A 16,709-nucleotide genomic window follows, 5' to 3' on the forward strand; every position below is an offset into this window, starting at 1 on the left:
TTGGGCTAATTTTTTATGGTTCAAATTCCGTCTTATAGGCCGAGATATACGGTACAGTTATTATCTTTTATAATATATCAGACTAAAGTTAGGAGATTATAATTTGCATTGCTGGAATCCTTGCAAGACAGCCAATAATTTGAATATAAACGTCATATATTCTGCTCAAGAGATAAAAATTTTTGTACATTAATGTACAGTACTGGTTTTCAGTTAAAAAACTGTTATATTACAATAATATTCCCTCCTAATTAACTTGAATAAATACTTGAATGGAAATATACAATATTTTTGTTGAAACTACCCGCGTTTCAGTGTAAAGTGTCGTAATAATAAATAGTAAACAATTTGCCTTCGGCACTCTGTGTTTCAGGCACGGTGAGCCTCAGTTTATAGGAAGTAGAGTGTTTTAACTGAAGGTTTTGTTGTTCCAATACCCTCAAAAACTTGGGTCGACCTATAAACAAGGAATATCACAAATTAACGATTTTTTGGTCAAAAAATCAGGGTCGACCTACAATGCTGATGTCAACACAAGCATGGTTACAGCGAGACTGACTGTGTGAGGGAGCGCAGGGTGGTGGCGAGCGGTGCCGTGTGCGATTTGAATGTACGTACTTCAATTACTTCAATGTACAGAATATTCTTCCAGCGGGGCAATCCGCGTATTTGCGAATCCGTGTATGCTAAAGCCGCGTATGTGAAGGGCCGACTGTATTTGTAAGAGGATTTTCCAATTTTTATTTATTTGTGTGTGTGTCTACACACACACACACACATATACAATACAACAGGTAAAAAATAATAATTGTCCTTAGGGCAAACACATAAAAAGGGAATGTACATTTCTTTGTACACAAGTAAAAATGTACCCCCCTCCCCCCCTGGTCCGCAAATGTTATTCGCGGATTTGGCGATTTGCGGCCATTTTGAGAACCTAATCCCCGCATATTTGGGGGGCCCCCTGTATTCAAATCTGGTAGCATAGTTGCCCTATATGGGTAGTGAAGCCTTTAGGATGAGTTCAACTCTCAACACCCACCACTAACTTATACTGTCAGGTACATAAAGATGGCTTCTGTGTCCTTGAACCCTATAGTCCTGCCACTGAACATCACACTGTTGCTAAACAAGCTGGGTTACAGCTTCCCAATTCATTTTGTATATACTGTACAGACAACTGGCCAGTCACCATATGGCTTGTGTCCCTAAGTAAACCAGAGGTGATAACTGTTTGTGTACTCCTCCCTCCCCATTTTCTATTTGCAGTTTCTTGCAAAGTGAGTGTCCCAATGATATGCTCTCTGAAAGGGAGACTGTAAGGTTCATGTTTTGTTCTTCCTTGCTTACTTGTTCAGATATCTCTGGCACTTATGAGCTAGGAAGCTAAAATTTGGACACAAGTGCTTTGGTAGAAACTTTTTCTTCTTCTTTGACAAAAATATTATTTTATAGGTTTTAAGTTTAGATTTTTATTTTTTTTTACTAATTTTGTTACAAAAGCTCAAGATGCAAAATGCACCCACAGACAATTTGAGTTTTGTAATGAGAGTGTATATTTTTATATAATTTATTGTAGTAGCACTAATGTACAGTCCCCTTCACTAGTGCATTTACAGGGTCTTGTCAGGTTTTGTGCAGTGTGGCAATGTTGTGTTTGTTTACATTCAACAGAAGGAAACTCGCAATAGTAATCATACTGTACAGTACTATGGAATCAAAGTAAAACAATATTAAAACAATTATCTTAATGAAATGATTTGTGGAATGTTTATATGATGAGCTCCGGTAAATGCACTAGTGAAGGGACTGAACCTCATGTAACTTTGTTTATCCTTCACAGTATTTCAATTATTTTACCAAATATACAATGCACAAAGAGGTTCCTACTTCTGTGATAATGAGGTTGGTGATGCCCATGGCTACTGGCAGGATAAGAGAGTGGTCCACTTCAGTTAAATTGGGTATCCAACCAAACCCTCCAGTGCTCAATTCCATGAACAGCACTTGAGCAGCTGGAAAGGCATGATAAGTAGTGAATGAGACAGCCATGCAAGCATAAAAAACTGCACAATAAATAAAAAAATGTAACATTTCCTCAACTAAAGGTAACGTATGTGCTAAACTTATATGCTCCTGGTTGATAAAAAATTTCAAGGAAAAATAAAGTAACGATGAATAAAAATATATACTGTACAGTACCTGTATAATGGTACATAGACAAAGAGGATACTGGACATGTTTTAGTGATGTCTGCTTCATTATCAAACTACTGTACCCTTCGGTCAATGGAGGGCCAACTAGCATACCTACAAAGCAGGAAACCATTTATAATGTCAGTTTGACAAATCCCCAAAGAAAATAAATCTTCAATCTACACCTTCTACCTCATTATTAGCTATTAAAAATATGTAAATTCTGCCTATGACTTAACTAATGCATGAAGATCTATCTTACCTTAAGTTCAGACTTACCAGCATCCTGATGAGGCATCATGGACGCCATGTTACGGAAGGACATGGACATTGCAATCCACAGTGGTATTTGTACCCACAGCAGTATACTGGTTTTGAATGGATGGCAGTTATCTCGAATGATCAATTCCTTCCAAATTTTGCGAGCCTGAAATGTACAGACGTGTGTTAATCTAGTACTGTACAGTATTTTTTCCACATTTCAAGCAAATTGTCAAAGCACAATCTTCTCATACTATTCCCAATCTGTTTTCACTGCACCTTAAAGTGCCGAGACTCAAAAGCAGAGATACGTATAAACTAGAACTGTTCTTAAGGACTCCTGTGTTATGGTTGTTTTTAACTCATATTTTCAGATGGATACAGTAGTATATGCAACTTTCTTCATTTACTTTTACTCAGTTACATGCACACACCATCCTATACACATAGTGTGAAAAAATTCAAAGAAATAATTGTCCTAAGGGCAAACACATAGGGGTATGTACATTTCTTTGCACACAAGTCAGCTGGTTCAGTGGGAGAACAAGAGGAGGGGGCAGCATGTAGGGGAGGAGCATTGCTATGGAATCGGTGGAGGTAGCGTCTCTGTTGCTATGGTGAAGCAGGGAGCATATGCAAATGGCGACAGTGTTAAACTGTCATTTGGCTTTTATTTACTGGTTTGGAAATACAGTACTTTTTGTTGGTATTATTTTTATGTATTCCTCACATTTCCTGGTACTGTATATATTATCTTAAGAAAACTATGTCTACAGGAGGAAAACACACACAAATGTTTTTCCTAAATACTCCCTGGTAAAATGGGGTGTGTGTGTCTTATATGGACATGCATCTTATATGCTGTAAAATACAATACGTACTTTGAGAGTAAGTACTGTATTTTACAGCATATAAGATGGACTTTTTTGTCTGAAAAATGGCTAAAAAAATCAGCCTGCATCCTATATGTGAAGTTGAGGTATCCCGTAAGCTAATGAATCCCCCAGTTGCTGTCTCCAGTATATATTAAATTTTACTTAACCCAACTCCAGAATTAAAAATGTTATTGCTTACTTAAACACATTAATGTATTACTGTACTGTATTATTATTTTTAATTTACGAAAAAATCATTATTGTACAGTACAGTTGTACCCCACTTAACGCGGTCAATTGAACCCAGAGGGTTCACCAAATTATAAGAATTCCAGCAATGTAAATTATATTCTGACCGGGTAATTTGTATGAATTTTATGAGCTAAAACAAATATCTTCAGTTAATAAAAAAAATAATAATCTTCACGACACTATCTGTCAATCAAAGTACCCCACCTTGCCTCCCCCCCTCTTCCAACCGTGCGGTCAGTCCCAACCCTCCCCCCACCCCCCACCAATCCTCCCTTCCAGAGTTTTTAACATTTAGTATTAAATAATACCTCAGATTAAAGTTAGGATAATATAATTGACATTGCTGGATTCCTTGTAAGACCAGGAATATTTTGAATATAAATGTCATATATTTTGCACAAAAGATACCATAGTTACCTAGAGAAAAATTTTTATCTAAAAATTGTAAGTTTAAAGCAAAATATATGATGTTTATATTCAAAATGATCACCAAATTATAAGAATTCCAGCAATGTAAATTATATTCTGACCGGGTAATTTGTATGAATTTTATGAGCTAAAACAAATATCTTCAGTTAATAAAAAAAAATAATAATTCTTCACAGGGTAACAGATGGTCGGTTGGTCCCTCCCTCCCCCCCACCCCCCACCAACCGTCCCAAGGAGATGTGTGGGATAACCACTAAATTTTAATAAATAATACCTCAAACTAAAGTTAGGATAATATAATTGACATTGCTGGATTCCTTGTAAGACCAGGAATATTTTGAATATAAATGTCATATATTTTGCACAAAAGATACCATAGTTACCTAGAGAAAAATTTTTTATCTAAAAATTGTAAGTTTAAAGCAAAATATATGATGTTTATATTCAAAATGATCACCAAATTATAAGAATTCCAGCAATGTAAATTATATTCTGGCCTGGTAATTTGTATGAATTTTATGAGCTAAAACAGGCAGTCAGGCAGGGTGGCGGGTGGGGCAAATCTAAAAATAGCGTCTCGGACACTCACCGCGTATATGTGGAAAAAATCCGCGTTAAGTGAAAGTTCAGCTTTGGCAAGGCACCGCGTATATGCGAAAACGCGTTAAGTGAAACCGCGTTAGGCGGGGTAAAACTGTAGATATAAAAGCTCGATTTATAACTAATGTACTGATGATGATAACCTGAGACAATTAACTCCCGTACGGTAGACACCCAACTCTTCAAAGGTAGCTAAGCAGTAACCATTTCTGAACTCTTACAAGCATTACAATCTATTAATGCCATACCTGCAACATTTATTTTTAAATCTACAAATACCCGATACAAATGAAGATTTACATATTACATTCTTTTCACCTGTTAACATTGCTGATGGCATTGTAGCCAGGTTAGACTCATCACAGTAACCAGGATACTGGGCCAAGCTGTGAGGTGTTATGGTTTTTCATTTTTTATTTTCGGGTAGATATACTGTGTACTGAGCACATCATTGTCATTTCTAAAAACCCCCTTTAATTCATATTACGCTACATAACATTCAAATCCGCTGCGCTTGTAGAATCTCAGAGAACGGGGGTCATTGATAAAGACTAACTCACCTAATGAATGTTACGGAATCATGCGTTGTATTGTACCCAGGTACGGTTATATAATATTACGGTAATTGTATGTATTCATAGCATTAAGGAGAGACGTGTTTTTCCCATTCGTTTTACACTCAGGATCCCTCCCAGTAAGTCCCGCCTTCAAACACAGTTGACAATACGTTTATTCCACTCTCTACTGGCAAACTCAATCTTGAGTTAGTCTGGGTAAATCAACTTTAGTAATTCGCCAGACCTTTGTCAACTGAGGGTCATCCTTGAATGAGTAACAGTTGGGTTGTTTGTAATTTCTGTCATTGCGCGAGTAGCGATCGCTGGCAACTCAGGGGTATATAACCTCGGGAGAGCGGGAGGATCAAACCTCCCGTAACGACGTCCAACTTCGTTGTCCTACAGGTATGTTCTGTGTTCCCTAGCCATTCAGTTTGATTCAGTCAATTGTAGTGATTATCAGTATTCATGCTTTAACAGTGGAATTGTCATTCACCCAGTGTAAGAAGTAATATAAAGTAAATGTTGTCTGACGTTGCGAGACGAAAGATTTGTTTGTGTTGTCATCAGGCTTCCCCAACCTCCCGTAACGCCGTCCAGCTGCGTTGTCCTACAGATCGAGGGTGGGCTTAATTGAAACCCCACCAGTCGCTCGGAGCCGGTGGATATTCAGCAGTGATCAATATATGGGCGATGGTGCTGATTCAGCATGATTAATCGGCTCCACACTGCCTCGTGGAGCCAGACCCCAGACTCGCCATGTGTCTAGCTACCACCGATCACAGCCACAGTCGTGAGCTCCAGTGTCCTACCCTGGGACGCTTCCTGGAAGTTATATGTCCACAGTGTTGTTGTATGTGTATGGGGGGTAATTCTGGAATAAGTATCCCATGTTGGGTAGTGGACCCATGTATGAGTTGGTTTCAGTAATAACATGTGGTGTGTTGTGAGGGCATCTCATATGCACTACCAATAGTTAGTGAAGTATCAGATGGAAGTTGTAAAATATGGAATGAAATGTAATTTGCAGTTCAGTAAAGCCTAGGAGTTGCCGTGGGAGTTATATGTTAATAATATATTTTTCCCCACTTTGAGTCCATTTTAATAAACATTTTCTTAGAGTATATCAGGGGTATTCATTTCCCGCAGTAACACCTTTATTTCCATCCAAGGGACCTGATATTAGAATTGCAATACCCATGTGCCTAGACCCTCGACATGCTACCAAAAAGGAACTGAGGTTATGTAGTAACCAATGAACTGAAGTAAGTAGAAAGAACAATTGAAAGAACTAAGCCATGTTATGGTTTCACCCTTCCTTCCCCTTATCGATCTGGTCAATGAAAAACCTAACCCAATGCCTCGTCCACTCTGCCTGCTACCTAACAAGCTACATACTGCCCAGAGGGGTTCTGGTGGCAGCAACCCTTAGAAATTAAGAATAGAGTTAAGTTATTCCCCTTAGAATTAGTGACCCCAGATCTGGCAGTATAACTGTGCACAACTTTCCTCATTTATTTTTACTCCGTTACATGCACACACCATCCTACATACATACAGGTATCGTGAAAAAGTAAAGGAAATAATTATCCTAAGGGCAAACACATAAAGGGAATATAAATTTCTTTGTTGGCTCAGTGGGAAAGTCGGAGGAGGCAAGACTTGTGTTGGGGGGGGGGGGGAGCATTGGGAATCAGTGGAGGTGGCGTCTCCGTTGCTATGGTTCGGCAATGCATTATTTTTTTGGGTAACTTATTTACTGGTATTATTTTTATTTATTCCTCACATTTACTGGTACTGTATATATTATTTTAAGAAAACTATAGCTACAGGAGAAAAATCCACACAAAGGTCTCTTCCTTAATACTCCCTGCTAAAATGGGGGGTGTGTTTCATATGCCATAAAATACGGTAGGCTATGATATAGTGCACAAAAGGTATGTGTTCCGACTTAAGAACGTCCTCAGGAACGGAACTCGTTCGTAACCTGGGGACACCCTGTATTTGTAGCCCTTTTTATAACTTTTTAATACGCTCTTAATCATAAATGTTACATTCAGAATGATTTTGCAATCATTTATACGCTTTTCCATCCCAAAAAATCACTGTACAGTCAACCCTCACTTTACGCGGTTAATGTAACCCACAGGGTACCGCGGAAAGTGAAAAACGCGTAAAGTGAATAACATAACATATGGGATTAAATGAAATAGAGACCAGCTGACCCCCAAACTCCACTTTTTCCAACACAATACCTATGTTCTAGTAAAAATAACATCTTAATTTTATGATGGTACATGCACACAATTAATACTTAAGAGAAATAGAGAAATACAGTCGCCAAGTTAATGTCCATTCAAATAATGGACTCGACTCCCTCCCCCTCTTCTCACACTACACTCGCTGGCTCTTCCCTCTGAGAAATTTTGGGGGGAAAACCAGGTATAGTAATAAATAATACCTCAAACTAAAGTTAGGATAATATAATTGACATTGCTGGATTCCTTGTAAGACCAGGAATATTTTGAATATAAATGTCATATATTTTTCACAAAAGATAACATATTTACTCAGAGTAAACATTACATCTAAAATTTGTATGTCTAATGCAAAATCTATGATGTTTATATTCAAAATGATCATCAAATTGTAAGAATTCCAGCAATGTAAATTATATTCTGGCCGGGTAATTTGTATGAATTTTATGAGCTAAAACAAATATCTTCAGTTAATAAAAAAAAAAATATTCTTCACGACACTATCTGTCAATCAAAGTACCCCACCTTGCCTCCCCCCCTCTTCCAACCGAGCCAGATGGTCAGTCCGTCCCAACCCTCCCCCCCACCCCCCACCAACCCTCCCTTCAAGAGAAAGGTGGGTGAAAAAACTAGATTTTAACATTTAGTATTAAATAATACCTCAGATTAAAGTTAGGATAATATAATTGACATTGCTGGATTCCTTGTAAAACCAGGAATATTTTGAATATAAATATCATATATTTTGCACAAAAGATAACATATTTACTCAGAGTAAACATTATATCTAAAAATTTTATGTCTAATGCAAAATATATGATGTTTATATTCAAAATGATCATCAAATTGTAAGAATTCCAGCAATATAAATTATATTTTGGCCGGGTAATTTGTATGAATTTTATGAGCTAAAACAAATATCTTCAGTTAATAAAAAAAAAAATATTCTTCACACATGCCAGGTGGTCGGTCGCTGGTCCCTCCCTCCCCCCCACCAACCCTCCCTACCAGATAAATGTGTGGGAATACCAGACTGTTTACCTTTTTAGTAATAAATAATAAATCAGACTAAAGTTAGGATAATATAATTGACATTTCTGGATTCCTTGTAAGACCAGGAATATTTTGAATATAAATGTCATATATTTTGCACAAAAGATAACATATTTACTCAGAGTAAACATTATATCTAAAATTTGTATGTCTAATGCAAAATCTATGATGTTTATATTCAAAATGATCATCAAATTGTAAGAATTCCAGCAATGTAAATTATATTCTGGCCGGATAATTTGTATGAATTTTATGAGCTAAATAAAAAAATTATACTTCACCCGCGTAAAGGGGTACACCCACCGCGGAATGTGGGCATCCTGGGTTCTGGCAGGGCACCGCTTAAACGTGGAAACGCGGAATGTGGGACCGCGTAAAGTGAGGGTTGACTGTACAAAGGCCAAATTTGAAAACAAAAGCTTTGATCAGTCATCCAGACTCATCCTGCATGCTTAAAGGCAAAAATTAAGCTTAAGTTCATCTTAATGCATGGAAAAACTATTCTTTTACAGTTGAAAGTTTTGAAGAATTCATTTAAGTACTACTGTTGGAGAGAGAAATGGGCAGTGGCAACTTTGTTCCCTGGACCCATATAATACATAACCTGAACACATTAGTATCAGAGGCTCAGAGCCCAACCATAAACAGAAGCAGTCACCAGTTATACTGAACAGTGGCAATTTGGCTTACTTAGAATCAGGCTTTGAAATGTGTGCAGCCCAGTACAAAGGCTTATTATCACCACTTTCACCAGTGTATAATAGTTTACATCCATGTACTGTATATATTGAACAACCACGGGGACATAGCACATCCCTGTCTAGCACCCACATTTCTTTCAAATGTTTCACTTTCTTTCCCATTTATTCTTACTGTTGCACTGCTGTTCTCATAGAATACTTTTACTGCCTTTAATAGCCTTTCTCTCACCTCATACACTTGTAATGCCTCCCACAATGCTTTCCTGTTCACCCTATCATATGCCTTTTCCAAATCTACTATAAATCATTAAAACCATCTGTAAATAATAAACCAACATAAAATTTATTAAAACCAGAAAAAGGCATAACTTAAGGGGATTGTCTGGCTTAGATCGATGAAAAATGAAGAAAAAAAGACATAAAATATGAAAAAATTCCTGAGTAAACGTGTTGCCTATGGCTGTGTCTGGATGAAGTTTTATGGTAATATTCGTAATATTTATGCAGTTATGTATGGTTTCCCCCCTCTCCCCGCCCCCAACCTACCTACGTCCCCTTGGGTAGACATATGAATGATCGTGGTAAAATAGTTTTCCCCAAAAATATGGACTAAATAGCACAAAAAAGACTTTATAATTTCATTTCATACAGCTTCTCTTCCTCTCTGGCGAGTATAGGGAGGTGTAGATAAACAGGCATGTGTCATCAGAAGGTTCTGGACCTTGTCAAGGAGAGTGTGTACTCTGCTGCACCGCACATCTTACCTCACTTGTACTGCTGTACCAGGCTTCTCTCCTCGAATATCAGGATGGCAAGTGATTCAAAACATAAAAGAAAACAAAAGGAAGCACATGCTAAGAGCACTGCTAAATCCAAGAGGATGTAAGAAGAAAATATTTGCTAAAACTAACCACTGTAACAGCTGTCTCAGGGGACACCTGAGGCAGCCAAGCCCCAGCCTTCCACCCCTCGGAGTCCCCTACCCTCCACCTCACATAAAGAATATAACTGGAGTTCAGTTGGAGATATAAAAATACACAAAAAACCAAGGTATTATATGTAAAATCGGCTCGGAATGAGCACTTAAACAGGGGAGAAAGGTTGAGAAACTTTATCAGCCTGTATCTCAAAATAATCTTTTCCAACACTCAGATTGACAGTTCTCTGTCAGTTTTTGACCGATTACAATGAAACAAACACTCAGCGGAGGACGAACCTTTCCTCAACATAACTACAGATTCAAATTTTTCCTCACCATAACTACAGATTCAAATTTTTTCGATCTCGTAAGATTTATTTTTGGTTGAATATTTAATCTCGATATTTTGAAGAAAATTTCAACCAAACTTGAAATTTTTTTATCCTTAAAACCAAAGACAAAACATACATATCGCTCTGTAAAATTCAATGATAAAACTAGATCTCTTAGTACTATCTATTTCAAGGCAAAATAGAAAGAAGTAATGGAGAAATTATACCTTGAAAATTAAGAAAAATATGAGAAAATGTGTAAAGGGTTGAAAATTTTGAAAGGGTAGGAGGTTATGGGGCTAGAATTGATGTACATAATATGTACAGTAGGATGAAAAGTCTTGAACACTTAGCAATATCTGGCATCTACTTCTGAGTTATACATATATGATTGGCAGGGCCGGATTTACCAATAGGCCAAGTAGGCCATTGGCCTAGGGCCCACCGGTATCTGGGGGCCCACTGAAACTAATTTGTCGCACAGCGTGCCAGCGTATAACCTTGTTTCAAGTGTACACCGAGTATTTCATTATATAATATATTCACAACCATAAGGGCCCCTGTACAATAAGCATAGGGCCCGGAATATGGGGCCCCTGTACAATAAGTATAGGTCTGCAGTGGTCCGCAACTAGTGGGTCATGGGGTGGTTCTCAGGTGGGCCACGGACTAGGCCCTATAGTAAAATGAAGAAAATAAGATAAATAAGATAATAATAAAAAATATATAGACATTTTTTAAATGTCCGTGTCCCACCATCGATCTATCTATCTATCTATACATACATATATACTGGAAAGAGAGAGAGAGAGAGAGAGAGAGAGAGAGAGAGAGAGAGAGAGAGAGAGAGAGAGAGAGAGAGAGAGAGAGAGAGAGAGAGAGAATAAAGTTCAAGAAACCTTCAGCGCCTTGATGTGTGAAGGACAGGATCGTTTCACATTCAGTACGTGTCAGGGTTACCGTTGGTTTGCTGACAGCTCGCTCAGCCAGTCAGTATCTTCTCAGCCTCAGCTCAGTGATATTTTATTTGTGTACGCGGCACTCATTATTTACTAATGATATTTTACATGTTGCATTAAATGGACTTCAGTGTTATATTACGTGTGTTTTTGTGTCTATTTTTTGTGATATTGGTATCTCTTATAGACCTACACTATTTTTTTGCTTACAGATTATTCTTGGGGATTCTCATGAGATAAATATGTCGTCACTGAAAAAATATCTGAGTGGCTCACAAAAGAGAAAGTTAAAAGCAGCCAAAGCTGCACATCCGCAATCAGTTCCAAAGCTGACAACATTTTTTAAACCAAAAGGAGATTCAGAGCCAAGTACCAGTGACAGTAAACTCCCAGGGGACAACACAGTAGATGTTCACTTTCATGATTCAGATGACGAAGCGAGGTCAGCTGAGTCACAGTCACAGAGATTAAGTAAATCAGCACCTACAACAATGGAAGTACCACCTGTGACTGAAGCTTCATCCGATTCATCTCAGTTGACTTATAAGAAACATTCTGTGGAACAAGGTGTCAGTGTTGATTTGTGTGTATCAAGTGATCCAGCTGACTGGCTGACAACTGATGATAAACTGATTGAGTATTTACTAAACCATCCTCTTGATCTAAATTGTGAACAAGGTGACTTCTCAAGATCTGCAAGAAGTGAAAATGTGGGTGAAAAGGAAAGAGTTCGATATGTGCCCAAATCCTTGTTTACATGTCAAATGGCAAATGATGAAAAAGTTAAAAGGGAATGGCTTGTGTATTCTCCAAAAACTGGAGATGTATTTTGTGTTCCATGCAAGCTATTCAGCAAGCAAGTCTCATTGTTTACTAGTGGGTTTAGCAACTGGAAAAACTGCCAGCGTAGAGTTGCTGAACATGAAAGTAGCAAAGAGCATAAAATCTCAGTTACTACTTGGGGTGTGAGGACATTTACAGCAAGGCGAATTGATTCCACTTTGGCTTTGCAAGTAGAGTTGGAGAGAAAATACTGGAAAGAAGTTCTATTGCGCATAGTTGAAACACTAAAATTTTTAACATCAAGAGGTCTTCCTCTCAGAGGTAGCGATGAAAGAATAGGCTCTAGCAACAATGGGAATTACCTTGGAGTACTGGAACTCCTGGCAAAATTTGATCCTTTTCTTGCACAGCATTTGGAGAAGTATGGTGCTGTAGGTAGTGGAAAGACTTCATATCTCTCAAACGATTTGTGAGGAAATGGTCAATCTGATGGCTGAAGAAATTCACTCAATTATCATAAGTGAAGTGAAACAAGCCAAATATTATTCAGCTAGTGTAGATTCTACACCGGATGTTAGTCATACTGACCAACTTACATTCATAGTTCGTTATGTCACCTGGTATTCCATGCAACACATGTCTCCATGCGTGACGAATTGTAGCAATAGACAGCTGATCCCATGACTCCACCAAGAAGTCCACAGCTTTCTTGATGTTAAATACTCTCCAGAATTGTTTGAAGAGTATTTTTTGCTGTTCTAACTGTTGATCCTCATCTTCTTCGCTCTTGCTATCGGTGGTGGTGTCACTCAGGTTACGCAACTCTTCCCTGGTGTTGGTGTAGTCGTTCAGGAGCTGGAATTTTTTTGTTGAGAATGCAGCTTTCACATTGCAAATCAACTCCTGGTCCATGGGCTGGATTAAAGACGTAGTGTTGGGAGGAAGGAAGACCACTTTTACGTTGGGGTGACGATCTAACAGTAGGGGCGAGTGTCCTGGTGCGTTGTCCAGCAGCAACAAAATATTAAATGGGACATTCTGTCGCTCACAGAATTTCTTTACATCGGGAACAAAACAGTCATCAAACCAGGAGAGGGACAGTGTAGAGAACATCCATGCCTTACGTGCGGTCAGCCAGTGGACATTTAGCTTGGTCATGTCCATGCTCTTGTAGGCGTGCGGCTTGCGGGCTGTGTGGATCACCGATAACTTGAGCTTACAGGTACCGGAGGCATTGGTGGTAAACAGGACGGTGATGCGTTCCTTCTGCATTTTCCGGCCCCGAATCCTGCTGGCATTCTTCACAACGAAGGACTTGGAAGGTAGTTTTTTCCAGAAAAGACCAGATTCGTCCATGTTAAACACCTGGTCGTCACTGTACTGTCCTTCCTCCATAATCTCACGTAAAAACGGAGGAAATTCCCGAGCCGCAGCACGATCAGCACTCGCTTCTTCACCACCAATGTTTATATTGGTGATCTTGTTCCGGATCTTAAACCTCTGTAACCACCCAGAGGAAGCATTAAAGGGTTTGGGCTCTGAAGTTCCCATCTTTCGTGCCACTGCCATGTACAGTTCACGTGCGTAGTCCTTAACAGAGCGCGTGTCGACCGCCATGTTCCGTCGCGCCTGACGCACCAAGTACCTCACAAGTAATTTTTCTGTCTTGAGAAGCACCTGGTTGTGAAAATACTTGATCATAGAAGCACCTGTAGACTTTGTGATCTTCATGTGCTCCTTTATCTTGGCTGAATCCTTCTTTATAGTCCGGATCGTAGATTCGTTCACGCCATGCTGGCGCGCCAAATCAACCTGCCTTGTTCCTTTCTCCAACTCTTGGATGATGCTATACTTCACCTCGTAGCTTAAGGAACGTCGTGTCTTCTTTGGTTTAGTGCCGCTGGGTCCAGGTAAGGAAAGGTTTCTCTCTGGGGGTGGTGGTCCGGCGGAAGCCATTTTACGGAACAATGGATGCGCGTTTACACGGAGTGGCCTTGAGGGATGAAACTGCCGCGGCTAGGTCAAGCGTCGTCTTTCCTCCCTCCCTCCCTCCCCCGGGTGGACACGTCATAATACTTTAAGCCAATTACAGCTAGCAGCAGAGGGGGGTAGGGATGCATGGCCAATCACAGGTCTGATACGTCATATGACGTCAGTGATAACGCAACAAAGACACACACTGCGCAACCTTACCGCGCCGCTTGCCCAAGTGGAGGGAGGAGGAGGGAGAGGCAGGCAGGCAGGCGGGCGGGTGGCGGGTGGGGCGAATCTAAAAATAGCGTCGCGCCGGACACTCTCCGCGTAATGGGGTTCACGTACCGCGTAATGTGAGCACGTGAGGTTCTGGCAAGGCACCGCGTTAACGTGGAAACGCGGAATGCGGGACCGCGTAAAGTGAGGGTTAACTGTATTATGATTACTCTGAGTAAATATGTTATCTTTTGTGCAAAATATATGACATTTATATTCAGAATATTCCTGGTCTTACAAGGAATCCAGCAATGTCAATTATATTATCCTAACTTTAGTTTGAGGTATTATTTATTAAAATTTAGTGGTTTTCCCCCCAAAATTTGTCAGAGAGGGAAGAGCCAGCGAGTGTAGTGTGAGAAGAGGGGGAGGGAGTTGAATCCATTATTTGAATGGACATTAACTTGGCGACTGTATTTCTCTATTTCTCTTAAGTATTAATTGTGTGCATGTACCATCATAAAATTAAGATGTAATTTTTACTAGAACATAGGTATTGTGTCGGAAAAAGTAGAGTTTGGGGGTCCGGCCAGTCTCTATTGGAATTAATCCCATATGTTCTGTTGTTCACTTAACACGGTACCCTGTGGGTTCAATTGACCGCGTTAAGCCGTTAAGCGGGGTACTACTGTATATGATAAAACCCCTTAATGTACCATGAGAGAATAAGAATGATTAACTTTTATGTGTTAGTGATAACAACTTTTAATTAAGACAGGCAAATGATTTGTGTTAATATCCCTTATGATGGTTGTGTAATCTCATATATAGGCGCGTATGCCGTATAAGCAAAATAGCTATTTTTGAAATTGCTGGTGCTCACTCAAATATGCACGAATCTTCAAAAAATTGCACGTGGGTATTTCATATGTCAATATGCAACACCAAAATTTTGAAAAGCATTGTAGGACAAAGTTGGGGCAACTGTCACACCCTACCCTACTGTACTTGTCGGCCTACCCAAATAAGGTATTGGTGAGAGTGAAGTTGTATGAAGCATTTCTCCCTATGGTTCCCTGCCAAATGTCAGCATCTCTGCCAACTCTGGCATTGAAGTCACCAAGGACAACCTTATCTTCTCTGGGGATAGAGGTTAGCACTCTTTCGAGATCGGCGTAAAAGGCCTCCTTGATGTCATCCTCTGCATCAAGGGTTGGGGCGCATGCACTGATGAAAAAGGAATGACGTGAGGGATTCAGTGGGACTCGAAGCGTCACAAGGCGCTCGTTGATCCCAATAGGCATTTCAGTTAGCCTGTTTAGGATGCGTTGCGGATAGCAAAGCCAACTCCATAAATAAGGTTTCTCTCCACAGCAGACTTACTCTTCCAAAAAAAGGTATAGCCAGATCCCCGTTCAGTGAGTTGACCCTTGTCTGGGAGCCGGGACTCACTAATGGCTGCTATGTCGATATTATACCTAGCCAGCTCTTTTGCTACAAGGGCGGTTCTTCTTTCAAGACGCTCATTTGTGCCAGTATCCAGAAGGGACCTGACATTCCATGCAGCAACCAGAAGAAGTTGTATAGTTTGATTTTGTTTGGATCTGTGATTTTGATTGTGTTTTCGACCGCTTAAGGATGACCTTACTGGGTGCGGTTGCCCAGTCAGGTTGGTTTTTTAGGCAGGCTATGTTTAGGGCACCTTTTCTAGCCCCCTCCCCATGTGGGGCAAGCAGAGTGGATCCTCGAAAAGGCTGCTCAGTCGCACAGACAGGACCGGATTGCACTGCTGCCTGGATCCCAGAGCAAAAACAACCATCTTATTTGTGCCGCCCATGTGCAGAGTTGTGACTAGAACCTCCCAGTAGTCCTCTCTGCCTGTTCCTGTCGCCACTCGTCAGTCACCATTGGACTTTTGGGGGATATAGGGGTTTTGATGATGATGAATGGTATGATGAGCTGGATGATGGCTGCGCGTGAGATGATTTATGTGGTGAGGCACAAGCGCAGGCTGCAACCACACACTTGGCTTCCCCTTTTCCTAATCCAGTGGTGCAAGTGTTGCAATGACTGGGGAGAAGGAGAGTTGCAATGGAATGCTGAATGCACGAGCGTGCACGCACGCGCACACACACACAGATTAATGTAAATACATCAACAAGATCAACAAACCGACTGGTTGAACATGAGACGAGCTTGCTTTTCATCCCAGCCAAACCTCTTGGCAGCATAAGCAGTCTCCTTCTTCAGTTCTTGTACCAACTCGTCCATCTCTGGCTTCAAATTTTCAAGTTTTGCCATGACGTAATTCTGTCAGAAAACAAGAGGCCTTTGTATAAATTATA

At 39.9% G+C, this 16,709-nt stretch overlaps 1 protein-coding gene across 3 annotated transcripts in view; it reads right to left on the reverse strand.

Moving 5' to 3' along the window:
* The window catches only part of LOC121872750 (cytochrome c oxidase assembly protein COX18, mitochondrial-like), a 49,637-nt gene that overhangs the window by 18,338 nt on the left and 14,590 nt on the right, over positions 1 to 16,709 (reverse strand). For all 3 annotated transcript variants that reach the window (XM_042375796.1, XM_042375795.1, XM_042375797.1), the window contains exons 3-5: positions 16,537 to 16,674; positions 2,475 to 2,622; positions 1,891 to 2,015 (exon numbers count right to left, since the gene is read on the reverse strand). In XM_042375796.1, the coding sequence (XP_042231730.1) occupies positions 1,891 to 2,015; positions 2,475 to 2,622; positions 16,537 to 16,674 (411 nt within the window). The remainder of the gene's footprint in view (positions 1 to 1,890; positions 2,016 to 2,474; positions 2,623 to 16,536; positions 16,675 to 16,709) is intronic.

This window comes from Homarus americanus, unplaced genomic scaffold (genome assembly GCF_018991925.1).
Source record: "Homarus americanus isolate GMGI-L3 unplaced genomic scaffold, GMGI_Hamer_2.0 scaffold39155, whole genome shotgun sequence".
NCBI classification, from domain to species: domain Eukaryota; kingdom Metazoa; phylum Arthropoda; class Malacostraca; order Decapoda; family Nephropidae; genus Homarus; species Homarus americanus.